General features: G+C 40.7%; 1 protein-coding gene across 1 annotated transcript; it reads right to left on the bottom strand.

Annotated features, from left to right (window-relative positions):
- Positions 1-32: 32 nt before the first annotated feature.
- LOC141797023 (uncharacterized) lies at positions 33-26617 on the bottom strand. Its single transcript, XM_074678399.1, has 14 exons — positions 26368-26617; positions 10236-10309; positions 9818-9903; positions 9612-9651; positions 9440-9520; positions 9006-9113; positions 8805-8914; positions 7375-7423; positions 4515-4635; positions 4197-4291; positions 3905-3970; positions 3631-3730; positions 3066-3218; positions 33-2929 (listed from the first exon to the last, which is right to left on the bottom strand). The coding sequence occupies exons 2-14, from the start codon at positions 10299-10301 to the stop codon at positions 1575-1577; spliced, it is 2430 nt and encodes an 809-aa protein (XP_074534500.1). The 5' UTR covers positions 10302-10309; positions 26368-26617; the 3' UTR covers positions 33-1574.
- Positions 26618-26622: the final 5 nt, after the last annotated feature.

The raw sequence follows: 26622 nt of genomic DNA, 5'->3' as shown, positions 1-26622 counted from the left end.
TAAGTAGTTGCATAAATGAACACAAACTTTGGCCTGAGCTCCAGCATCACTGATGTAACGCAGATCCATGGAAGATGCAGTGATGCATTATGGGTGGTAAAGTGACAGTACTAAATAGATACACCGGGTAGCCAAACAAAGTTTTCTGCGGGCCAAGATCCAAAGTAGGGGGTAAAATCCCAGACCAAAGTTCATTGACAAACTGTTAAACATCACTTTGTAAAATGAAACCTTTTTAGTAGTAACCTGGAGCTCCTTTAGAAAACGACTTAATACTTACAAAAAGTTGTAACGTCTTGGCAGTGACAAAGGTCAGTGCAAAACAACCCAAACTGCTGCTTAAAAATAGCATACAATATAATATAATCAAATGTAACAATACAAACCCTTTGTCTGTTAGGTCCTTGTACATACTATGTTATGGCTCAACTTCCATTTCTTTTGCCCTGACACTGTTGCTGCAGAGTTTGTCAAACATGGCTGTGCAGATGTTTCAACCAAGCTCTTCCTCTGCATCTTCCTCATCTGTGCTGGCATGAAACAGTGCGTTCTCTATTCTGACCTCAAGCTTACTGTGATCTCTGACATGTCTTAATTAGAATCGAGTTGTGCACATTCATAACTAAGACATTTTCAAAGCATCATCAAACTCAGTTTCTGAGCATTGAAAGCTAAGGCCAACGACTGCCAAGCTGTAAGACTTTTGACCACTAGGCGGCGCTGCACTTCACAAATACTGAAATATTTACAGACTGAATTTTGCTCCCCAGACGAGTCTTATTGCATGCACATATTTATATATGACACAAATTGGAAAGCACCCTCGTGAATCAACTTAAAACTTAAATCAGAGGAGCACAAAGTGTGCCTGCTGCTACCTGGGTAATGAAACAAAACCTGAGCAGGCTTCTTATGATTAAAACTAGCCTCAGTGTTAACACCAGTGACACTGCACCACATCTCCCTGTGGCAGCTGGTTACAGATGTGCATGTGAGCAGCTGTGGTGCCTGGTGAAGTGGTCCTCAGTAATAAAGTAAAGAAACTTACTTTTTATGAATTGTTACTGATCAGATGTGTGAGCCTGCTCACAGTTTGCTGTTGAATAAAGACTTTGGGTGCTGAAGTGAAGATATCGTCTGCAGCCTTGAAAGCCCTTGTATAGAGAGTTGCTACACTTACTGGACTGCAGTTGGGTTAAGACACTGTTTGAACAAACTGGAGGTAATGATGAAAAGTGCAGCCGGAATTAGGGTCAACTAATCACTGTGTAGATTCTCATTTCTGTCATTTGAACTTGAAGCCAAATCTTTTCATACTCAGTAACAGACAGCAGTTTTAAATACAAGTCTGAGAATAAAAAAGAACTGCTCTCTTTACAAAGTCTCACAACAATCTGTACAAAACAGTAAATGAAAAGTCCTCTCACACAACACGCACACACGCACATACACTTTTGATGCACTAAACAGATACTGGCCTTTACTTCTTAAATGGCTTTGAAACCGAGTCAAGCTTTAACAGAGTCTGAATCACGTTGGCACAGTCAGTAACACTTGAATACAACTTGGGAACTTTAAAAGGTCACTGATTTGGGCAGCTGCTGTCCTCCAGGGGGCATCCTGCAAAAGTCTGGGCTGGATCGCACCAAGGGCACCCCAACTGCTGGCTGTCCTGAAGGCCTGGAATGGCCTGGGGGAGACCCTGTGTATAACAGGGGTGCTGGAAAAGCAGAACGGTCCCTGGGGCCCCTGGAGAAAGGCTTCGAGTAGCCAGGCGAAATGGCTCTGTGTGTGTCTGAACAGCTGACAGCGTTACCCTGGAAGGGGCTGAGTCTGTCAGCAAAATTGGCCGGAGGAGGGGGCATGATGGTGTCATCCACCCAGTTGTTGTCTCCTATGTACTCCGGCTCCTGAGGCAAACTTGGGAGAGCGCAACGTGAGGGGGGAAGAGGAGAGGGTGAAGGAGGAATGAAGACAGGAGGTGGTGGCAGAGGGTAGAGAGCAGGGTCGTAGTCTCTGCCGATGGATTGAGGACTTTCCTCAGGCGTGGAGCCCAGCAGCCTCTCTAAGAAGCGGTCATCTTCTTCTGCTTCAGAGAGATTATCATACTGAGAAGTGTTTGATGGCCGTCGATCTCCTGCAGACACTGGGACATAAAGGGAAACCGGGAACTTGGTTGGCTTTGGGGGAGGAAGTCTTGGAGAGGAGGAAGAGGGGGGTGCAGTGAAGACACGGGGAGGGGAAGGCTTGGAGGTAGGGGTTTGTTTCTGTGTGAGGCCCAGAGATTTGGGGGGTTTTGGGGAAGGTTTTGGCGATAGCTTTATTTGGGTGACCAGTGGTGAGGCTGAGCGAGGGGATGGAGAGCCGCGGTGGGTCTCTGGGACACTGGGATCATTCTCTTCAGTGTAAAACAAGGGGGGAGGTGGCAGATCTGGAAGGTCCATGATGTCCTCCTCAGACTGCATGGCAAGAGCCTCCATAGGAGGAGGTACATACGGAGGAGGCCAATCCATGAGGTTTTCCTGAGAGTCTGATTTTTCAGGCTGGCTCTCCTGTTTCAACCCATCTTCAACCAGAAGCTCTGGAAAAGACTCTTTCAGGTCTTCATCCAACCCAGCTTCAACACGGGGTTTGTCCACCTTTGGAGGCAAAGGAGGAGCTCTACAAGGCCTGAGAGGTGACGGTGTTCTTTCTGTGTGGACAACAACTGGTTCAGGAGAAGGAGACAAAGGTGTTGGAGAGACCTGCAGCTCAGGAGGAGAGGAGGTCTGGTGTAGAGTGAGGCTGCCTGTTTCCTGGGTCTCTGTACTGAGCGGGATGGGAGGCTGCAGGTTGAGTTTCACCTCCTGAGGAGAGTCAGGCTGTACAGGCCGGAGGAGAATTGGTCTCTCTTGACCCAGGGGTTTCTTTGGTAGCTCATCTGACTTTGCTAAAGGCATCAGGACACAGACAGTAAGACCATTAAACAGAGAATTTAATGTGTTTTCTTTCTGTATCAAAAACGAATGGAGTTGCACTTGAAAAAAAAAAAAATGAAAACAGGAGAATGTGAGTGAGAAATGCACCTGAGGGAGGTTGGTCAAGCTTTTTACTGCGCAGCTCGGACATGGACGTCTGTAGATGTTCAACAACTACATCGTCAGGTAGGAAGAAAGACACAGCCAGCTGCTCTTGGAGGAACTCCCTCAGGTCCTCCAACTGAAGCCTTAGGAGACGCTCTGATTGGATGACAGCCCAGACACAAAACAGAGGCAGGTTAGCTTAGAGAATAGGTGAAGCAGACCTCACGTCATCGTGCAACTTAGAACAGGTTTAACTTTATGTCACTGATAAAGAGGAAACCCACTAAAGAAGAGCAGATCTACAGGAATGAACTGTTTTAGAACTGCTAGACAGAGCATCCAATGAAATTCCAGCTTTTGAATCTTCTCCACAGCAACCGGCCACTTGCATAATGTAAGCCATCCAGTTAGGAGGCAGCCAAGCGAGAAGCAGCGTGCGATGTAATCCAGATTGTAACACTCACTGGTAAAGCACCAGAAGCCATGTCTGTATCTGGGCAAACTCTTGGTTTGACTCATGTGATCACGAAAAGGCACAGAAGATAAAGTCCATCAATGTCACACTCACTTTTGTGTAACTTGAAGATTGTATAAGCCATTGCGTTTAGCAGCTTCTCTCCTTCCAATATGTAGATGTCCCATAAACGCAGAGTGAGGGTGAACGGGGTCTGTTACGTAAGATATAAAAGCATCAAAAATTAATCAACCAAAGTGTGGGGTGGTTCTATATCCAAAGTAAAAACAGTAGACAACACTCAGACATTCTGATTAATGACTGTGTTTACATCTGGGAGTAAACTAGGAAGATGTGGGATATTTTGTAAGGAAATCCAAACACTCACTCTGTCAATAAAGCACTGCAAAAACCATTTGGTGGTGTAAATCCCAGTCGTCATCTGCTCCTTGTCCTGTGGTGCAGGAATAAAAGTGAAGTGGTGAGGTGAGTCTCCTCTCTTCGAGTTCTCCACTGAATTATAAATCTTGCTTTCAAAATAGTTTAGCCTCTTGGATAAGAAAGACCTTTCCAAACATCATCTTCTCCCAGCATGAACCGATAAAATAATTATCCATGACTGCACCTCACGGTTTTCTTTGAAACTATTTCATTTAGAAATACGACGAATTATAACTTACGAGATGTTTCTTCAGCTTTGGCAGCATTTTGGTTAGAATGCGTTCATGGTGGGCCTGGAAACGGTGCAGTTTGGGAAATCCTGGGATGAAGAAACCTAGAAGGATGGAATCAAGAAAATAATTGACATTTGTCAAAGACAGACAGAGAAAAACAACATCTCAGTTTCACACCAATCATATGGTACTTTGGTGAATTTACTTCAATCTAAACGCAGGCTGTTACAGTGTGGATTGAAAACAATGTAGACCATTCTTATGGGACAATACTGAGGCAGTATTGCTGTAGTGCTAGTTTGTCTTCAGTGTGCCGTGTCTCACCGTGCATGGCATGCTTGCTGTTGGTGAGGAGCTGAGACAAAGCCCAAAAGGCATCCTCTTCATTCAGGTACATGAGCAAGATGGCAGCAATCTGACTCATCCCCTGACAGTAGCTCACCTCCTGAGGGACCATGGGAAAACAGACAGGTTCATTTAAACAGAATGGTCAAATGGGAGGAAGTATTTATTATTTAATAGACAAACACACAGATGAAGGGAAAAGTGCACCTGAATGTCTGATGTGGTCTAAAGCAGACTGTGTAACCCCCCACGTGAAATGAAACCCACACACATCTAGACCCTCTGTGCTTGCAGCTACTGTACAATAAACATTTAAACCAAAAGATGTTCAAATATTTACAGGAGCTCAACATTCATTCTCAGCCATGTCAAGTCTTCTGCTTGTAGAACCGACAATTTGCCTCAACTATGATCAAACTCATTGCTCTTGGCAAGCACAGATACACAAAACACAGCACACACTGGGTATTTGTCCTTATTAAGGCAGATTTATTGCGGAGCCAGAAATGGATACTCACCAGTATCCTTTAAAGGAAATACAGTAAACACTATTAGGGCAACACTGAGGTTAAACTGCACATTCTCCACATTCCCTACGGCCATCACATAGGCAAAAGGACAAACACTGTTTCCCCCCTCTGTCTCTCTCAGTCTCTCCTACTGACCCAGTTTCTTTTGAGCCGTGTGTGAGGAAAAGGGAGAAGGGAAAAGGGAACAGCACATGCCCATTTCCTCTGGCTTTAACACCTCTAACATGCAGGAACTGACTACAGAGCTCAATCAGAAAAACAGACTTGGCTGGAGTTTGCATGTGGGGAGATGTAGTGTGCTGTACACGAGCCTATCTTTGGATCCAAACATTTTTATCCCTACTGGTCAGCAGCCAACTCTGCCTTTACAAGAATTAATAAAAGTGGATTAATATACATGCTGAGATGCAGACGACTTGCACTTGCAGCTACTGTGTACTGATAAATGAGCTCTGAGCTGTAGTTTGTGCTGTAGAAGGTTAAGACAGACTGAAAATACACTTCCACTCTATGAAAAAAAAACTGTCATTTTAAAGGGATAGTTCAGTTGTTTTGAAGTGGAGTTGTATGAGCTCTATGTGACCACCAAGGACATTAGATACAGTAGAAAGTTGTCTCCTCTCCCTCTGTAAGACACAGACTGTAATCGATGGTGACGAGGAAATAGGCGCAAACAGGGAGAGACGGTACCAAATTCAAAGGCTATTTTCTCTGCCTACAAGAACTCAAATCAAAAAGTAATACCACAGTTTAAGAGTACGCTACATAAAATATTTTTTAAGTGCATTAAGTCTTCAGAAATATAAACATTTATTCGGACATAACTAACTGGTCATGTGTCCTTCCGCGCAGCGCTAGTGCGCTCTGTCCCCCCTCCTCCTTTCAGCTGTAGGGAATGTAAACAAGCTATGCTTCAGGCGCCGGTTGTAGCCTCTTGTAAGTTTGATCAAGTATCGTAATTCTTTTTTTTGTACTCTAAGGATTGTGAGGCAGCGTAGGAAATTAAAAATAAGTGACTATGACAGCGACGATGAAGTTCCATTCACTTTGGAACCAAAAGGATACCTGTATGAACCGGAGTACACAGAAGAAGAGCTGCTACAGATGGCGACTGAAAGGAATACAGAGGAAACATCCGTGGACACTGGACATCAAGATGCTGAGTATTGCTGCTGCCACGACTGTTGTTGTTGTTGTTGCTGTTACAGGACACTCCAGAATTTAGAAGAGCAGGGAAATCTGTGTGATGAGTTATACAGACGGCTTGAGAGCCAGCAGTGTCCTCAGACAAATCTTGAAGAGTGTGTGTAACCAAGTTCCACTCGTGACAGCAGTAACACTCAGCATCCGTGGGCATTGAGTCACAGCTCAGACATTTACACCACTGAGTATTTCTGACTCTATCTTGAAGTCCAGTGTCCGTGGATGTTTCCTCTGTATTCCTTTCAGTTGCCATCTGTAGCAGCTCTTCCTCTGTGTGCTCCGGTTCATACAGGTATCCTTTTGGTTTCAAAGTGAATGGAACCTCATCATTGCTGTCATAGTCACTCATTTTGAATTTCCTACGCTGCCTCACAATCCTTAGTACAAACAAAAGAATTACAATACTTGATCAAACTTACATGAGGCTACAACCAGCGCCCGAAGCATAGCTTGTTTACATTCCCTACAGCTGAAAGGAGGAGGGGAGACGGAGCGCACTAGCGCTGCGCGGAAGGATACATGACCAGTTAGTTAGGTCCGAATAAATGTTTATATTTCCGAAGACTTAATGCACTTAAAAAATATTTTATGTAGCGTACTCTCAAACTGTGGTATTACTTTTTGATTTTAGTTCTTGTAGGCAGAGAAAATAGCCTTGGAATTTGGTACGGTCTCTCCCTGTTAGCGCCTATTTCCTCGTCACCATCGATTACAGTTTGTGTCTTACTGGGGGAGAGGAGACAACTTTCTACTGTATCTAATGTCCTTAGTGGTCACATAGAGCTCATACAACCCCACTTCAAAAAAACTGAACTATCCCTTTAACTGTCAAAATTGCCATTGAAGTGCACAGTTTGATGGAAAAGGAATTTTTACAATAAGAGCTGAACTGTTACTGTTACGTTACATTCAGACCACAGTCACAAATAAAAATGTGTTACTAAACACAACCTCAGAAAAGTCTAAAGAGCATGGACTCCCCTTCGTTGTGTGAAAGCTAACACACTAAAATGAACATTCAGCATTCACAGTGCTAACATACTACTTTTTCCTGCAAAGAACCCCCCACATTATGTAACACACACTTTGGTAACCGACAAACTCACCGTGTTGTACACTGAGTAGGCTGCTAAGACGTGAAAAAGTGCTTGCTGCCTGGAGAAGGAACAGAGAAACCAGAAAGAAGTTTAGACAAGGATGTGGTTCCTTAGCAACAATCACAAAGGCTCAAAGTGTGACAGTGATCCAAGCAAAAACAGAAATGATTCCTCAATGATCTCATACGCACATTAGAGTCATCAATCTTCACAATGAACCCAAAACAGCTGCAAATTTTTTTTTTTTTAGAGAGACTTAAAGTTTCTTTTTGCTCCATATCATTCTAGTTGTAATAATCCTTATGTGTGTGGTTTCTCTCTCTTCCCACTGGTCCTCATCTTTGGCTTTCAAGTTTAAACAAAGAACATGTGTGAGAGAGAGAGAGGACTGCTCTGGTCTAAAATTGTTGAATGAAACAGTCTCCAGCTTTTATCAAGCGTCATGGGTTGTGCAATTCACGGCTTATTTCATCTGGAGTCTCAACAGTTTTATCAAGAGAACATAACACATCAGTTGTGTGTGTATGATGTGCAGATGCGATTTGTATGAGGATCAGGGGCATTTTCAAACACACTGTAGACAAAAGAGGATGCCCCCCCCCCCGGCCTCTATTGCACATGTGTCTTACTGACAGTGACAGAGGCAGGAAAGGAGCTTTTAATAGCTGTCAGTGTTGCTGTGAGTTGGACAGCTGCTGACTTGCAGGGAAGGAGTGGGCAGCCAAGCAGGATGGAGCAGTGTTTTGGTGTGTTTGGACTCAGTGGCTTTGAGTCGAAGGGGAAGTATGTTATGAAGAGTGAGAGGAGAGCACACAGAGTTCAAATGACAGGATTAAACCTGTGGCAGTGAGAAACTTAAAAGTGGTCTGAATCTAGTTTTTGGTATGTGTAGTACATCTTTTTTGGGTACATGTGTCCCATTAATGAGATGTCTCAGTCAAACTGTGTGGGCAAAGTTGCTTTGCACAGCTCTGTATGAATGCCATTTCCTGTGGGGCTTCGTGCACTGACAGGAAGGCTAATAAAACACAGAGGAGAGGAGGAAACCGCTGTTTCAGTCTCGTGTGCATGCATGTATGTGTGTGTATGTCTGCCTCAAGGTTTAAGCTAGAGGTCACACCCTGCAGATACTTTGTGAGGGCAAAGCTGAACATGTGAGGTGACGAAGGAAAACAAAAACATCAAAAGATATCCATGTGATACAAAAATGATCAACATCTGTTGAGTAATCTACCAAAACTGTGACATTTACTTTACAGGCTCAATGTGGGAGCAGTAGTCAGTAACATTAGCAAGGTTTTTATTTGGACTAACGCAATAGATCTAATGAAAATAGGTCATGTTTTAAAAGAGAAAGGAAATGGAAATTGCCACACATCACTTTTTATGTTTGTATGTGAGGTGAAGAACAATTTTTTTCACACTTGTTGAGAACTTACTTGACTCCAAAGCGCTCCATAAACATGATGTGGTTCCTGAAGGTTCTGTTGACATCCAGGTCAATCTGTTTGATCTCAGTTGAGAAGCTACGAGCCTGCTGCTTCATTTTCTGGAGGACCAAAATGCAAAGTATCAGTTTAAATTTGACCTTTTTACTAAATCAACATATTAGAGGAGTCATTACTTTTCAAGATTCATACCTCATATTTTCCCTCATTTTCTTTTTTTGTTTTCTCTATGTCCAACAGCAAAGCCCAGGCCTGGCCTCTCAGCTGCAGAGGGATGCCTTTATACACACGCTTCACCAACTGAAACACATGCAATCCAAACATGAAGAGACAATTTACACATAAAGAGAAGACCTCAATCAATCAGAAAAAAAGAAAGCAGAGGATCACATGAAAACTGCTCTAAAGTAGGAAGCTGAACGACAAGTACACATTAAATTGTTTCAACTGTCTAGATCTGTGAAGAGGGACATTAGCTGTGCTTAAAAGAGGAAGAGAAAGAGCTCAAACAGAAACAGAAGTCGTACACATTGTGGCTAGATAAAAAACAGTGGTGAGGGGAGGCAAAAGCTAAACTCAGACACAGCTCTAGTATTTCTGACCACCATCAGGACAGTTGTACATACCTTTTCACTGTTCTTGTACTTGTCCCAGTTCTTCACCATCTTTAGCCATTTTTCCACTCTCTCCACCTCCTGAAGCTTTTGCTAAGCAGAGTGAAAAACCCACAGAATAACATAAATAACAGATTTATATGCAAAAGGGAATAAATATGTATCTACAGGTTAAATTTGATACCTTCTCTTCCAGTGCACTGGGAGTTGGCAACTCCTTCTCACTGGTGCAGAAAGAAAAAGATTCACAGTTTCAGATATAAGAGCAAGGGTATTAATTAGGTTTAGCAATAAGGGAGGAAACCGTTATTATACAAGAAGGGAGAGACAACAGAGAGGAAGTGAGGATAAAATAGTCTGAGGTGATCTGAGTTTCAGTTGTTGACTTACTGCAGGAAGCCAAAACGGTCAGTGAACTTGAAGATACTGTAGTCAGCATCCTCCCATGGGTCAATTTTGACACCCTCCTGTCTTCCCTGAAATCAAACAAACCGAAACAAGATTTAAAACAGGTTTAAAAAAACAATTACAATAATATTATTTGTGGAGTTTCAACCCCTTCATCCAAGAGAGACTGTCAACTTCTAAGATTATTAGTGTCAGATTCTTGAGGCCTCTGTTATCGCTCAGGTTTATGGCTGAATATGAGACAGTGGCTAAAATCTGTCTCTGAACCGTAGTCTTTGGTGCAGCTGGATACCAAATTATAAACACATTTCCCTGAACTGAACAAGGACATTTTGCCATTTGTTTGAATACTGTACATGGGGTACGAGTTATTTGATTTTATTCCTGTGCTTCTGCTTACCTTGTCATATTTGGAGATGATTTCAGCACGTTCCTCTTCAATCAAAGTGTCAATGTCCTTCTTCATGTCAAAATCTAGCAGGAAACAGAGGGAAAAAGTTCATTAGTATTACAATCATCCAGATTATTTACAGCCATGAAGAGAAGATCAGAGAACGCAGGTAGGATCATCTCTGACAGAAAATTTTAGACTCAGAAATTAGGTTAAGCTGTTCATTGTTTTTATTATTAAAAGTCAAGTTGAGGGTGCAGATCAACCAATGTGTGCACAAGAGAGGGCACTGCACTTCTCTGGACTGAACATATGGTTAGGTATATATTTTTGCTTTGGGTGGGGAAAAAATAACCTGTTTGAAAAGTGTTTATTATCTAAACTATGTTAACAGGAGGAATCTGCAGACCTCACAGAGCTGTATAATATAAGGTGGTAAAACCACAGTAAATGTGAACCTTATGACCACACAGCCTGCTTAGCTCCTTTCAGGGCTATCATCATCAAAATAAGTTCACACAAGTAACTAAATTGCCAATTTACTTTGCATTCACTTGTAAACCGCATATACAGGTCAGGGTTTTCTAAGGATGTAAACTATATTTTGGGCTGAAAAGGTCTTCTTCATCACCTTTAATCTTTAAAATGTCATTTGTAAAAAGGGGTCTAGAAGGCGCCACAGAGCGAGAGAACTCGCCACAAAGCCATCAGCAGCTTCCTGCTGCCGTGTGCTAACATAAAGCTGGTGAGATGGTTGGCGCCATGAAACAACACGTACCTGGCTGTTAGGAGGATTGTGCAATTATGATCAGCACTATGCTGACCTTAGCTCGGTTATTTTTAAAAATAATGTAACAAATTTTAAAGTTCAACACTGTGCTTAACTAGTATCTGTGAATAAACACAACTATCTACTGTATTGTGTTGGGTCAACTTGAATTCCCCTTGGTTGTCAATGAGTATATGTGTGGATGTGTCACTCCTTTGACAGTAATATATCCCACCACTAGCTCATTGTTAGTTTGAACCCTCTCCAGCTCCTCAAGCCTCCCGATGGTTGGCAAAGACATTGAAACATACAAACTACATGGAGTTATTAATGAAAATGAATGGCTGAGATTGCTGATCAGGTTCTTAAAATATCAAATAATCTGTGATGTGAATGCAGAGCCTTGCTTTTAGAATTAAATTAAAACTTAAAGAGGTTTATCAAGTTTTGGTTAAACTAGTTTTTTGGCTTGGATAAGTAGATCTAGAGAGAAGGTGCATGTGATATGTGCAGAATTAATGGGCGTATGAACATCTGATCACAAGCAGACAGTCGGTAGGTTATTGGGTCAAGAAGGCAAGTATCAAGTATGAAAAAAAATGTGAGACTAAATATTTCTCCTTTGTGTGTGTGTGCTTGTGTGAGAGCACACTGATGCTAAAACGCAAGAAAGTGACAGACTGGCCAAGGCCCATGAAGACATAAAAGGCCGAGGCTGGAGAAGACAGACATCCCCACCCCTCCCTTCTACTCTAGGTAAGACCTCTACATGACCCCGTGTGCCACACTGAGCCCTCCCCAGGCCTTCCCTCTGAAGATTAACCCTTTTAATCCCACTGCCAACAATAGTTGACACTTTGTTTTTTGTTTTGATAACTTCTGGAATCTCTTAAAATGTTGGTTTGACTTTGGTTGGCTAATCTAAGCTTTAAAATAAAAAAATGTGAAAAAATATAGTAATAAAACATAAAATGTAACAATAGTAAAATAATACTTTTAACAACAACAACAAAGTAATAATAACAAATAAGAAAAAAAATCATACATATTTTGTACTGGGAAGATCTAAGGAATGAAATAAATGCTCTTCTTCTGCAGTTAATCATTTGGGATTAAAGGGGTTAACTCATTTGGTGTGACAGGCTTACATGACGTCTGCATGAAGAATATGTTGGTTATGTCAGGCATGTAGAGTGGATGACAAGACATTAAAGAAACAAACAACTGGCCACACCTTACTGTAGGCATTGACACATCATGTTTAAACACTTCTGCTTTTCAGCTTTGAGGTACAAAATCTGGACATGTACCTTTAAATCCTGACAGGCTGAAAAAAAGTTTTGAGTTTAAAGAAGGTGAAAATAAGAACATCAAGACTTTCTCCAATCTTTAGTTTTGTAAGTCAAAGTATATCAACCTCGGCTGTGTCCCCTGATGAAAATGCTCAAGCACTTTCCCTGAGGACTGACAGCATGTGTTACCAGTTGAGGTCTCATTGGCATGCTCTGTAGCAGGTGTGAAAACACCTGTCAGGACACATATGTAACAACCTTTCAACTTCCCTTCAGACTCTCTGCTTCAGCTCACTCAGAAGTTTAATCTAAGGGGATGTCCTGATACATTGAATATGCTTTGAGCTAAAGGTGAGACACAGGATGTGTGTATGTTTGGTTTGCTAAATATGGGACTATTAATGCGTACTTCAGCAGGGACAAGCAGCTCACCAGTCTTATCTCCAGACACCTGCATCCAGTCTCCTCCACCAAAACAACAGCTGAGTCTCTGCTCAAACAGGTGGCGAGTGAAACCAGAGCAGCAAACAGATGGTCTCTGCTGTTCAATGCTTTTCTTTTCTATGGTTTCTCTTTTTCTCAACCACCTCAGCTCAAGCTATTTCAAGGTTTTGGTGGCATCAGCATAGTTTTCTCAACAGCTGAGCCTAGTAGGCAGTCTGTGTTGTGGTTCCACTAACATCACTGTGACCTTACCTCTGTCTTATGGTTAGGCAGAAATTATTGCACAGACCTGTTATAAAGAGAGGAAATGTCTGCGGTGATAGAGCTCAAAGAGAAGATAGATGGAAGATAGAACTTGAACTTTTTTTTACATGGTCTGATTGGAAAAGTTGTATTAAAGTCTGTGTGTCCACTGTTAACACTGTTACACCTTTTTCAAATTGTAATTATGACATTCTTAACAATAGGCTAATTGTAATTATATAAACCATATATAAACCATATCTATTATCAGTAAAGTTGTTGGTAAACTAACTAAACAGTCTGAAAACAAACAGCTTATCTTAGTGAAAGGAAACAGTTAATTGCTGTGAATTTGATGCTGTGGGACTAGGCCTGTTACGATAACAAATTTTGCTAGACAATAATTTTCCAAAATATCATTGCCGATAAACGATATTATTGTCAATATTATTTTGATTTTTTTTCCCATTTTTTCATTGATGTAATTATGATAAATGGGATAATAAAGTGAGTACACCATATCAAAAGCAAGAAACTTTAATTTCTTAAGAGTATTTAACTGTAATAAAAAGGTCAGGATCTTTTAAATAAAATAAATTAAACAAAAAATATAATGAATTTAACAAACAAGAGAGAGAAAAAATATACAATGAAAATGAAATGGACTCTCTTTTAGAAAAAAATACATGTCAATGAAAATAATAAATACTAATCAAAAACAATAAAACATAGACCCTGTCTCTAAAGAAAAAACGAAACTCCAAAAAAACCCCAAAAACAACAATAATAAAACTATAGCCTAAATAAAAGATAGTTTATACAGTTCCTGAATTGTTTGTAACATGTTCGTTTTCCCAGTCAATCCGTACTGTCTGTCAAACATTTTTAACATTTCTGGCTTTCAACGACATTGAAGGGCTGCATTTCTTTGGCAATGTAGCTGTCTTTGAGCGCCCACCATTTGGCACTTTTATTTCTATTTACTTTGCAGACCAAAAGCCTCAGTAAAAGCGGATTGTCAAAGAACAAGGCTCTGCTTCACCTCCCCTTCTTCTTCTTCGTCGCCACTATTTTCAAACAAATGTGACATATCAGCTCGTTGGTGTTCATGAGCTCACACTTTGTTCATTCTGATAAGAAACAAAATATTCCCACACTGGGACTGTGGCAGGCGGCTTAAGAAGCGTATCTTTCGTGCCATCACTCATATTAGCGTGTGTTTCCTCCTTACCCCTCAGGACGCTTGCTTCAGCTCTCTCCGTGTACGCGCGAGCAGCCCCGTCTTCACCCCAAAGATCGCATTTTTGACAGATGCTCACTCTGCTATAAATCCGCTATATCCACTATAGAACCTATGCACCCTGATGTTAGGAAAGATAGACGTAGTGAGCCATCGTCTTATTAAGCCCCTTTGGTCGAAAGAGAGGAGGAAAACAAACATGGATGCACGTGTCAGTTTATCGAGGCTGGCAAACTTACCGAGGACTTTTTTATTTATTGTTCGGTTAATCGATTTATTGATTATCGTGACAGGCTTATGTGGGACTAAAACGTGATATGTCATTCCAGCTGCTTGAGGGGCACTGTGGGCTGTTTTCAACCACTGTCTCAATGGTAAACCAGCTTTAAAGGTCTGCTATGCTTCATCTGCAGGTCCAAGCTGCTTATTTCCTGTGTTGAGTCTCCAGTCTGCTGATAGTATTGTGTTGGGGTCAGGAAGAAAAGGAAACCAGTGACTGCCACTCCTTCAACAACAGGTTCAATGAAAGCTGAAAAAAACAAACTAGTTTGACAACAAAACGAGTCTTCCTTCATCTCCTTTAATGGAAAAAAATACCCCTTATTCTGACGTGGCTTTAAAAACGCAGATTTCACATTTGTAGCCTGCTTAAGAGACCTTAGTGAAACCACAAGGTGGTCAGTTTGCTAGAGTGGTACTTTGCTTTGTGAATCACCAGCTCCTAACATGCATTACGTACAGCAGTAAGTTGGAAAAATGTGGCGGCTGGTGGGGTGGCTGGGAGTGGTGGGATGAGGGTGTCAAACAGATTGCAGCTAAAGGAAAAAAGTGAGTCAGCAGCAGACAAACAGGTCAACATATCACATCTCTTTCAGTGTAGGTGAAGTGAGGCAGAGGAGGTGAGACAGCTGGAGGTGGGTTTATAAAGACAGTGATTAAACAGTAGGTTAGAAATACAGATATTATGTGGATGGGGCTGAAACATTTAAAGGTTTGGCGACATTTTGACAGACTGGTTTCACACAGGATACTAGATTTAAGCCTAGGTGACTTCATTTCCTATCATGACTCAGAGGTCTAAATCTGGCCTGTGAATATAGTATCTCCGAGCTCTTTCGCCACCACAAACATTTAGCTTCTTCACAGAGCAGTCTGAAACTGAGCCAGCTGTACAGCACTGAGTTTATCAGAGATACATCTGTCAGAGAGGAGAACAGAACATTACACAAACAGAATATTTTGTTGGTCTCATCAATGAGACCAACTGTATTAGTCTTCTTTTAATCTATTTTAAGTAGTACAGTGAAGCATAAATCCTAGTTTCCCTCAAACAGTCGCAAAAAGTCTTTAGGCTTACCATCAATCATAATCTGATTGCTACTTAAGATTAAAAGCAGGATTATGCAGGGGCATAGTTATGAGATAAGAAAGAGACTGGCAGAAGTCAACTAAGGGCATAGCAGATGCGTCACTTATAGTTTGGGCTAGACAGAAAGTGACTGTGTATGTGTCTGTGTTAAGGCTGTGACGATATACTGCTCTTGTGATTTGATCTATAACAGTTTTTGGGGTGTTGATTTGATTTAAATTGTGGTTCTTTGATATTTACAGTTTTGCGATTTATGACACTTGGTGCTAGGCCTGTCACGATAACAAATTTTGCTAGCCGATAATTTAACAAAATATTACTGCTGATAAACAATATTATTGTCAATATATTTTTTTTTTTTCATTTTTTCATTGATGTAATTATGATAAATGGGATAATAAAGTGAGTACATCATATCAAAAGCAAGAAACTTTAATTTCATAAGAGTATTTAACCGTAATTAAAAGGTCAGGATCTTTTAAATAAAATAAATTAAACTAAAAATAAAATAAATTTAACAAACAAGAAAGAGAAAAAAATACAATGAAAATGAAATGGACTCTCTTTTAGAAAAAAAAATACATGTCAATGAAAATAATTAATACTAATCAAAAACAATAAAACATAGACCCTGTCTCTAAAGAAAAAACAATACTCAAAAAAAAACAACAATGAAAACCGCATTGAAGGGCTGCATTTCTTTGGCAATGTAGCTGTCTTTGAGCGCCCACCATTTGGCACTTTTATTTCTATTTACTTTGCAGACCAAAAGCCTCAGTAAAAGCGGATTGTCAAAGAACAAGGCTCTGCTTCACTTCCCCTTCTTCTTCTTCGTCGCCACTATTTTCAAACAAATGCGACATATCAGCTCGTTGGTGTTCATGAGCTCACACTTTGTTCATTCTGATAAGAAACAAAATATTCCCACACTGGGACTGTGGCAGGCGGCTTAAGAACCGTATCTTTCGTGCCATCACTCACATTAGCATGTGTTTCCTCCTTACCCCTCTGGAAGCCCGCTTCAGCTCTCTCCGTGTGTATGCGCGACTAGCCCCGTCGCAAAAGATGCCAAAGATCGCATTTTTGACAGATGCTCGCTCTGCTCCGGAAAGATAGACGTAGTGAGCCATCGTCTTATTCAGCCTCTTTGGTCGAAAGAGAGGAGGAAAACAAACATGCATGCACGTGTCAGTTTATCGAGGCTGGCAAACTTACCGAGGACGTTTTTATTTATCGTTTGTTTGGTTGATTGATTTATTGATTATCGTGACAGACCTACTTGGTGCCATAATGTCCACAGACTATTTCAGGAGCCATATTTTTGGATTAAATGCACATCATGTGAGTCAGAGAAACATTACACCCTCTGCTGAAGGAAAGTGGGGTTTTTTTCCTACCCAATTTATAAACAATACTGAAACAAAAAATTTGAATTTGAAAAAAAAGGGTTTTTTTTGACACAGAATCACGATTTTGATATTGTCAAACAAAAAATCTCGATATAACCATTTTCAATTTATTTCTCCCACCCCTCCCCAGATGACACCCTGTCTTTTCACTTTAGAACTGTAACACTTAGAGAAGTGATGCAGTCTTAACCAGTGCCATTGTGTTACTGTTCTGTATACAGTTTTTATCTTGTTGTGTGGACAGTCAATGCACATTTTCTAGTTAAAACTATTATATTATTCTTTCTTTATATATGCTTACAGTAATTTTGTTTGCTCTATACACTTCCTGTTTCTTACTGTAATTCTGTAAATTTCCTCGTTGTGGCACGAATTAAGCAGTGTCTAATCTTCTCTTAAATTTAAGTTGCTTGGTTGATAAAGTTCGTCATTGCTCACCTCTGTGGCTGGCCCCCAAACCCTCGTCGCTGATGGCATGAGTGACAAAGAAGGACGACAGATGTGCAGTTCTTCTTACTACTAAATGATTAGTCAGTGCTGCGTGTTCAGCCGAGAGATGGTCTGGCTCTGAGATCAGACAAGCTGGGGGCTATAAACTCATTCAGGGTGGTTAACCACACAGAAGAGACATGCTTAAGTTTTTCTATCAGTATGAATAATGAAACACTCTCTTTCCCTCACAAATAAACTTAAACCTGGACTCTGATATTACCACCCTCACAATAAAAGAGAAATGAAAGAATCCATGCTCATCATGGTCCAGAAAAGAAGGTTCCTTAAAATTTACATCGGAGTTCAAATGCAGATATCAAAAAACAGTCAGGACATAAAAAGAAGCAATACCTACTTTAGGGCTGGGAATTAATGTCCCAGATATTTTCTATTTCCTAAATGTGTACAGAGTGAATGAGTATCACTGGGTCTCTTCATGGATGAACCTGTTAGATTACCAACTTTCAATCTGCACTTTTGTCTACCTGTTTGTTGAGTCAACCCACGATTTCTGAACAAGTCATAGATAATCCATGCATTCAACTGCAATGACCTGCAATGACTGTCCTGTAATGCACTCTGCCTGTGATTACATAGACGATAGGCTTGTGGTGATTACGGGTAACATGCAGATTATTCCAGTTTAGAAAAGGAAAGAGGCAAACAAGCCACCACATGGCTCTAATTTCCACATTAAGTCTCGAGTCACAGATGGCTTCAGAGCTCCAGTTTTTAATTGATGTCAGACACACAGTGAGTGTGTGCATGTAAGCAACCATGTGCCTAAAAAAAGCAGAAAATAGCACACACAGAGAAAAGAGGTAAAGCAGCGTTTGTTAGAGGAGGGGGTGTTAACAAGTCAAGCTGTTTTTGGGTTAAAGATTTGTCTATTTTTCAACAACATGAGTACAAAAATGCCTCTCATGATGCACAAAAAGAGTCACCACTGGTTCTGCTCTGAAATTTAAAAAATCCTTTTTTCTTTGAGGATCAGAAAGTGTAGCCAACACCTTACAGTGTCCAATGCTGACAACATGGATTTGATAGGGATGTCATGAGCCACCGTGTTACTCAGCAGCTGAGAGAAATCAAACCAGGGGATTTTTCTGGCTGTGGCAAATAAAAGTGCAGCCTTAGCAGTAGAGCTGAAATGATTCCTCGAATTCAAGGTACTCGATTATAAAAATTACTCTAGTAATTTTCTCAGCCTCGAGGAATCGTTTAATTTTTAAAAAGATCAAAGAGTGGTATTTCAAATAGAGCTGAGGCCATATTAAGCGAGTTTTCAGACCCCTCAAGCTACCTCATACAAAATAGCAAGATTTGTTGCAACTAGCAACAAATCTAGCTTCTTTTCTGGAGTTTGGAGACTAATGGGTCATTCTAGAATACAGGTGCCATTTGGGTCTGCAACATGTGATGAGATGTACAAGGCACAAAAAATGTGTTTACAGATTTTGGAGCTACCAAAGCAAATGCTCTTACTGACATGCTGTATCGGAAAATTCTATTTCTTAAAGAGAAAAATTTTCATTTGAAAAATAACTGCTCTTTAACGAAACAAAAATGTATTTTATCCGATTACTCGATTAATCGGTGGGATTTTCAGTAGAATACTCGAATACTAAAATATTCGATAGCTGCAGTCCTACTTAGCACATGATCACAGAAATGTGGAGATAGAAGATTAAAGTGAAGCTAAGGATTGTTAGACACTCTTTATGTTTTGAAGGATAGTATTAGTTTTGCCATACAGACAAAGTCAAAAGTATAAACCTATAAACTACACAAATCCTGTTTCATTGGAGCAGTGTCAGACTAGAAGCTACCATTGGCCAATTTACAAGTTACCAAATATGTTTTGTAATTCTATCCATTATCTTTACACTTTTTCCTTATAGGGTTGTGACGGGCTGAACCCAGTTGTCTTTGGGCACAAGACTGGCCACACCCCAGACAGGTCGCCTACCTACAGGTTTTGTTATTGAGAAGGTAAAATCCTTAAAATAAAGCTACAGGATGGTACAAGATGTCAGACAGTCATTTCTTTCTTTAAGCCCTGGTATGGAGTCCAGATGGTACTTCAACAATACAAGCATGCTGCTCTCACTTGAGGTCTGTAGCTCCAACTCTAGTGTAGACTGCAGAGTTTTATCTGCTTTTCCACCTTTTATCATGGTACACATCACGATCACTCACAACAATGACGTAAAGATGTAAATAAAGCCCAGACACTCCAATCCCATCACCCACCAGACAATAACAAGGATGTAAATGTCAGAGCTCCATGTGAGCAAACATGTGTTTTGCAGGTGTGATGTTGAGTGGACAATGGGCAATTGTCTGGTGCTACCCCAGTGGTTCCTCCTGAGACTTTTACGTAATGGCTACTGACTCTCAATAACGCATGGCAAACCATGTGCTGACTTTTGATATCCCTTTGACAAAGCAGAAGAAACTGCAGAGGCCAATTATATTGAGTAATCAGTTCAGGAATAAGGAGCAGATGATAGCAAAGGATGCAAATAAGAGAATGCTGCTGGGGTCTTGAAGACTATCCACAAAGACTCCTTCTCTTGTTACAACCCCATCTCCTTCCAAATATTTTGTCCGGCTGTAGTATCTGTGTGTTTGCACAAAAAATAGAAGGTACACAGTGAATATGTGACCTAAGGGTGAAAGTCTAGAGCAAAGGGACTTGGGGAAAGCACCAAACTCATAAGGGCTTGTCGTCCCAAGGGCTTTGTCTATCCTGCTCAACTCCATACTAAGACACTTGGTGCCATTTTTCAAAAGCCAAACAATTAGAACTCAGGATTCACCAACAACACTCACAATCAAATTCTACTTCACCTTTCCCCATCAAAAGACAGGAAATAACACACACTGGAGGATGAGGAAAGGGGCACTCGATTGCCTCACCCTGCATCTGTCCCAGCCTGAGAGTCCTCTCGCTCTGACTCCCCCATAACTGGGGGGGCTAAATATAACAATGACCACACAAAGTTTCAGAAGTTGAAGTTGCTGGCCGGCCAATGAGGCCTTGTTTCCCAGAGTGGCAGCCCTTTCTCAAAGCGGTGGTATGAGGAATACAGGAATGTCAAGGGAAAAGAATTCATAAACATAGACCCACAGATCCCCACTGAGAAAGCCACATTCTCATTGAGTGATGCTCGTCCTCGCAAGTATCGAGTCAAAACACCAGAAATGATGTCAGATCAACTAGACTCCAATTACAAGTATTTTAATGCATTTAATGTGACAGCACAGGAGAAATACACAGTGTTTAGGGAAGTTATGCAACCTCCTGCTGACTGCTCTGTTATTCTTAGCCTCATTTTTTCCAAACTTAAAAAATATCCTCACAATCTGCATAGCTGTGACTTCCTTCAGTACATCAAGACAAAAGCTCAGGTCATCAATAAGCTCATGACGACATGAGCCCAAGATCGAGAACAAAAACCTCAGCTCAGCACTTTGAGAACTGGGAATAATCAATAATAAATCATTCATGAAGATAAACAGAGGCTGTTACCAGCTCACCCAGGGCCAAAGCCTCCAGTCGAGTCGCTCAGTGATGCACACTCAAGCAATAATTTGGTTCTCATAGTTTTCGTATTTCAGCAGTGATTACACATAAAGTACAAAAACAGAGGATTATGGGACATTCAAGCGGAGCAGCACTACACTGCATCAGGGAAACTGTAATCTTGCCATGATCCTATAACTGAGGGAGGTTAAGTATGCAAAGTAAAAACAAACCAGAAGTGGCATCTAAAAAAGACACAAACAAAGATGATCACGGAGGGGAAATTCCAAGGTAGCCCACTCCAGGGTTTATGAGCCAGGAGTCACACAGCTTTCTGAGCTCATCCATCCTTCAGTGGTGGAGCTGGGTGACAATCTCACTCTCAACATTGGTTTGACTTCAGTTTTACTAATTACAGAGCACAGGGTATAAGCTTGGCTAATACATGGACAACTCTACAAATTTCTTTCTGGTTTCTGGCAGAAGCTCTCTTCGAGTCCACAGCACACATAAAAGAGCCAACATGCGAATGTGCTGCATGATCATCATGTGGTGTAGCAAGTACTGCTGCCACTAACAGTTTTCATCAACAGTTATGTAAGTTACCAAAGTTCACACAGTGTTACTGTATGAATAAGTCTGACAGTGGTGTGCTATGAAATAAGAACCCAAACTAGTGTTTTTAACTTGTCCAGTATTCCTCTAATCACTCCACACATGAATGGTAAGAAAGCTAATGACTTGAAACCATTCAATAGATCATTTCTTCTAAAAAAAAGTATTGCAAGTCTAATTTATTTCTGTGGTAGTGTGACTATCAGTGTGTCATCAACATCAGCCTTTCAGTGCAGAATCAAGCTCATTTAACTGAACACTCAAAATAGCACACATATGTGAATTTGAGTGACCACAGTCCTAACTACTCCCAGTATGTGCTGACAGGCTCTGTGACCTCATGACCCTCCCTGACCAAAACAGCTACCTGAAAAGACAACACTGAAACTCTGCAAACACAGTTTTATGGGTCACACGGCTCGGCCAAGGCTTCTCTGTCTACTCTATGGTATGTTAAAGGCTCCAGTATCTGGAGCACTTTGTGACACTGGTGCTTTGTAGGCTTTGACATCTATCAGACAGAGAGCATTCAGTGAGACAAAAAAGCTATTGATGTCTCTCCACTGAAATAACATGATCTCAACAGAAAACCAAAACGTCTGCTGCTTATTGAAGAAAGAGATGAAATGAACCAGTCCATTGATATAAAGTTATTTTTTATTTTGATCTTTTTTTAAAAAAAATTGAACAGCTGTTGCATTCAACAAAAGAAAGAAAGGTGTACATTGAGCGCATGAACAAAACAGTGGTGACGGACAGTAGAGAAATGAAAAAAAGACTTAGTCACCACCTCTGAGGGTAGAAAAGGGGGCTGATGCTGCTGACTGCGGCCTATTCCTGAGCATAAAACAAAATATGGCCTCACATGCTTGGCCTCACACAAGGCTCACATCCTGTTGGCATCAGCAAGGGCAGGCAGACATGAGAACAGAAACACATCATGCCTGAAAGCCCTGTGCACATGAAACTTCAGTTTACTTGTGTCCTTAAGCCAAACTGCACAGATAGATTTAACAGTTTCAAGGACTAAATTTAAGACTATTTATTTATTGTATTTTTAAAAATATATATTCTAGACAGGAAAGTTAGTTACATTTCCTCTTAGGCCTGTCACAATAATCAATAAATCGATTAACCGAACGATAAATAAAAACGTCCTTGGTAAGTTTGCCAGCCTTGATAAACTGACACGTGCATGCATGTTTGTTTTCCTCGTCTCTTTCGACCAAAGAGGCTGAATGAGAAGATGGCTCACTCAGTCTATCTTTCCTAACATCCAGGTGCTTAGGTTCTATAGCGGATTTAGCGGATTTATAGTGGAGTGAGCATCTGTCAAAAATGCGATCTTTGGGGTGAAGACGGGGCTGCTAGCGCATGCACATGGAGAGAGCTGAAGCGAGCGTCCTGAGGGGTACGGAGGAAACACGCTAATATGAGTGATGGCACGAAAGATACGGTTCTTAAGCCGCCTGCCACAGTCCCAGTGTGGGAATATTTTGTTTTTTTATCAGAATGAACAAAGTGTGAGCTCATGAACACCAACGAGCTGATATGTCGCATTTGTTTGAAAATAGTGGCGACGAAGAAGAAGAAGAAGGGGAGGTGCAGTGGAGTCTTGGTCTTTGACAATCCGCTCTTGCTGAGGCTTTTGGTCGGCAAAGTAAATAGAAATAAAAGCGCCAAATGGTGGGCGCTCAAAGACAGCTACATTGCCAAATAAATGCAGCCCTTCAATACGGTTGAAAGCCAGAAATGTTAAAAATGTTTGACAGACAGTACGGATTGACTGGGAAAAAGTACATGTTACAAACAATTCAGGTACTGTATAAACTCCCTTTTATTTAGGCTGTAGTTTTTTTTTTTACCGAGTTCTGTTTTTTTCTTTAGAGATAGGGTCTATGTTTTATTGTTTTTGATTAGTATCAATTATTTTAACTGACATGTATTTTTTTCTAAAAGAGTCCATTTCATTTTCATTGTATTTTTTTTCTCTTTCTTGTTTGTTAAATTTATTATATTTTTTGTTTAATTTATTTTATTTAAAAGATCCTGACCTTTTAATTACAGTTAAATACTCTTAAGAAATTAAAGTTTCTTGCTTTTGATATGGTGTACTCACTTTATTATCCCATTTATCATAATTACATCAATGAAAAAATGTAAAAAAAAATCAAAATAATATTGACAATAATATCGTTTATCGGCAATAATATTTTGGAAAATTATCGTCTAGCAAAATTTGTTATCGTTACAGGCCTATTTCCTCTCAACATTCCCTCTTCGTTGCTGATCCAGGAGGAGCCTGCATTTGTCAAAAGAGCTGTCGATCATGGTGTCACATCCCTGCTTTTTGGTTTGAGAAAAAAATATTGGATATCCAATTTGACCTTTGTTCAGTCTGTTTCTAACCTTGACTGCAGCTACTTAGCAGGGGGAGCTCTAAATCCTCTGGCTTCATGGTCAGCGATAACTTATTTGGATATAACCCTTATGCTAATGGACGTTATAGGACACTTGTAATGATTGACTCATTGGGTCTGTTGACAGTTTGAAGCTGTTTGAATACACCTTGTTTGCGCAGAAATTATGAATAGAGTAGAGACACACATAAATGGAAAGAAGAACAGATGGCTATTCTGGCTCCCACAAGCTTCTCATCAAACACATACACTACAACACCAGTGTTGTCACCTTTCCGTTGTGCTGCTTCCTCCTCCAACCACATGCAATGTGTTGCTAAATGACACACCAAGGGCTGAACATAGCATAGCAACAAAATAAAAAACAAAACACCCTATTTCTTGTCATATGGCTTGTATGTGTGCACAGCTAAGCACAAGGGAAGCCCTCAATAACTCACATATATAATTGTTTCTGGACTTTAACTGTGTGGCAGTTTAAAGTATTCTGCTTCAACAAGCACCCTTATCAAACTCATTCACAACAAACATATTGTCTTCTGTAACACTCTAATTGATGTAAATTTATGTGCTACAACTGTCACAGGCACTGCAGAACTATCGTTAGAAACATGCACGTTGGCTGCACAAAATTTAAAAAATACACAGTTGTGATCAGAGTAAGACAATGACCAGCAGACATCTGGCTAAGAGTGAGAGCTAAATCCTGCTGTAGATCTTCCAGTCAGACTCCGTCACCTCCCCCACTCCATGTACTGTATGGACGAGTGAGACGCCCAGCTAACCTTCCAGAGGGGACCATGCATGGCATAACATGACATACAGACCAGTGACTGGCCTACTTTTAGAGAGGCTGGGGCATCTGTGATGCCTGTATTATTCTATGTAGGGGAAAATCTTTCTCCAGTAACAAGGACTACGTCTCCTTTTAAGTACATCCTGGGAATAAACAACATATCAGCCAAGTATATGGATCTGCCTATATTGGCTCAGAACAGGCACTGACAAATAATTTGGCCTTCACCAACTTCAGGAACCTGCATCTTTTACCTCACACAAACGTAGTGAAGGCAACCAGTAAGGTCTCTGTATTAGCCTACTAAAATGATTCTATGTTAAAATCAAAACCACGTTTTTTATGAGCAATCACATGAGCTGAATGATGGCCAAATATGTTCTTGATTTTCCTTTTTTTTCCACTGCTTTTCTGATGACTGGTGTATCTGATCTTGTAACATAAAAGTATATTGATTTAAAAGCAGGTTTATTGGGTTGTATGATACTGAGTGTTGTTTCTTATGGAGTTTGTGATCATTTGTGATGAATAAAGCTTAAGAAGGCTGGAGCTGTCATTACTCAAAAATTAACATTTGTTTAATGTGAGAAGGATTAAAAATGATCGTTTCTTTCTAAATTTGTCTGATTGAATTTTTCCTAATCCAAAGGTAGTGTAATAAAGGCATAAATGTCTGTCTTTATAATAAGGATTCCTGGACGGGATGGAGGAAATTAATAGCATAAAAAAGATCATTTAAATGAAAAACTCACAAAAATTACAATTAACTTGAGACCAGAGTTGTTTCTTTTTTTTTATTTGTGTTAAATGTGAATCTGTATGAGCAATGATTTCAGTTTTTTGCGCCCTTGATAACAAAAAAAAAAATAGAAAGAGCAGCTGATAACATGACAGAATGTTTCCTGTGAAAGCTCACATCTGACATGTCTCCTCCAAGTCCAATGAGGAACTGTTATCAAGTGTGAAACCGTATGAGAACTGTGCCAGTATACCAAAACAACCCATCAGGAAGCTGATAGTGTTTGTTGGGTGGATGACCGGAAAACTGAGGACAGCAAGATCTCATCACTTCACCGGTACATTTCAAGCTAACCTGGCCAGGTTTTGCTTTTCATTTGAGAACTGGAAAGCCCGTGAAGAGTGGTGTAACCTAAGAAATTCCCCATAAGAAATGTAATAGCACTACACCTCGGGTTAGGTAAACTGGCGATATCCTCTTTACAGTAAGTGGTGGCTATTCACAGACGACAAAGAACCAGACTAATTTATATCGCTCACAAATACATGTTAGCACGCGCGTGATCACAGCAGCCGTTACAATTAGTGTGAATGGCTTCCGTTATCGTTCCGTGTGAATTAAACAAGTTGTAAAACACGAAAGGACAAGATACGAAGACTCCTACGAAAGTCTATTTTATGGTCAGTCACATACAAGGGTTTCCATTGTAAATCATTGTGAAGAGTAAACTGTGTATAAGATCCACGAACGCTCTGCTGTTGTAAGCCGTCGTCGCTGCTCTTACCTTTTGGGCTGATTTCCCGTCTGCTTCGTCTTCTGTTCTGCTTCTGTACCAACAAGTAGAAACAAAATCCTCTATTCTCATTATCTTCCTCGCTGTTCTGGGGAAAACGCTGTCACTGAGCTGAACGCTTATCCACAAGTATCGACAAGCTCCTCTGAAATCGATGCTGGTCAAACGAAGTCAAACCCCCCCGAGCCCAGGTCCACATGCCGCGAGCTGGCTTGATGCAGCTGTCTGGCACGCGGCACACCAGTG

The sequence above is a fragment of the Halichoeres trimaculatus genome, unplaced genomic scaffold (assembly GCF_033239565.1).
Source record: "Halichoeres trimaculatus isolate MK-OKI-2021-1 unplaced genomic scaffold, fHalTri1.1 fHalTri1_scaffold_10, whole genome shotgun sequence".
Taxonomy (NCBI): Eukaryota; Metazoa; Chordata; class Actinopteri; order Labriformes; family Labridae; genus Halichoeres; species Halichoeres trimaculatus.
The sequence above is the reverse complement of the archived record's forward strand: the minus strand, read 5'-3'. Positions and strand labels throughout refer to the sequence as shown.

Bases quoted from the DNA above. Each gene is read 5' to 3' on its own strand.
- LOC141797023 (XM_074678399.1), bottom strand. From the start codon at position 10,301: ATGAAGAAGGACATTGACACTTTGATTGAAGAGGAACGTGCTGAAATC. The intron at 4,636-7,374 runs GTGAGTTTGTCG...ATGGTCCCTCAG, and splicing joins CCTACTCAGTGTACAACACG to GAGGTGAGCTACTGTCAGGG. The intron at 3,731-3,904 runs GTGAGTGTTTGG...CTTACGTAACAG, and splicing joins TGCAGTGCTTTATTGACAGA to ACCCCGTTCACCCTCACTCT.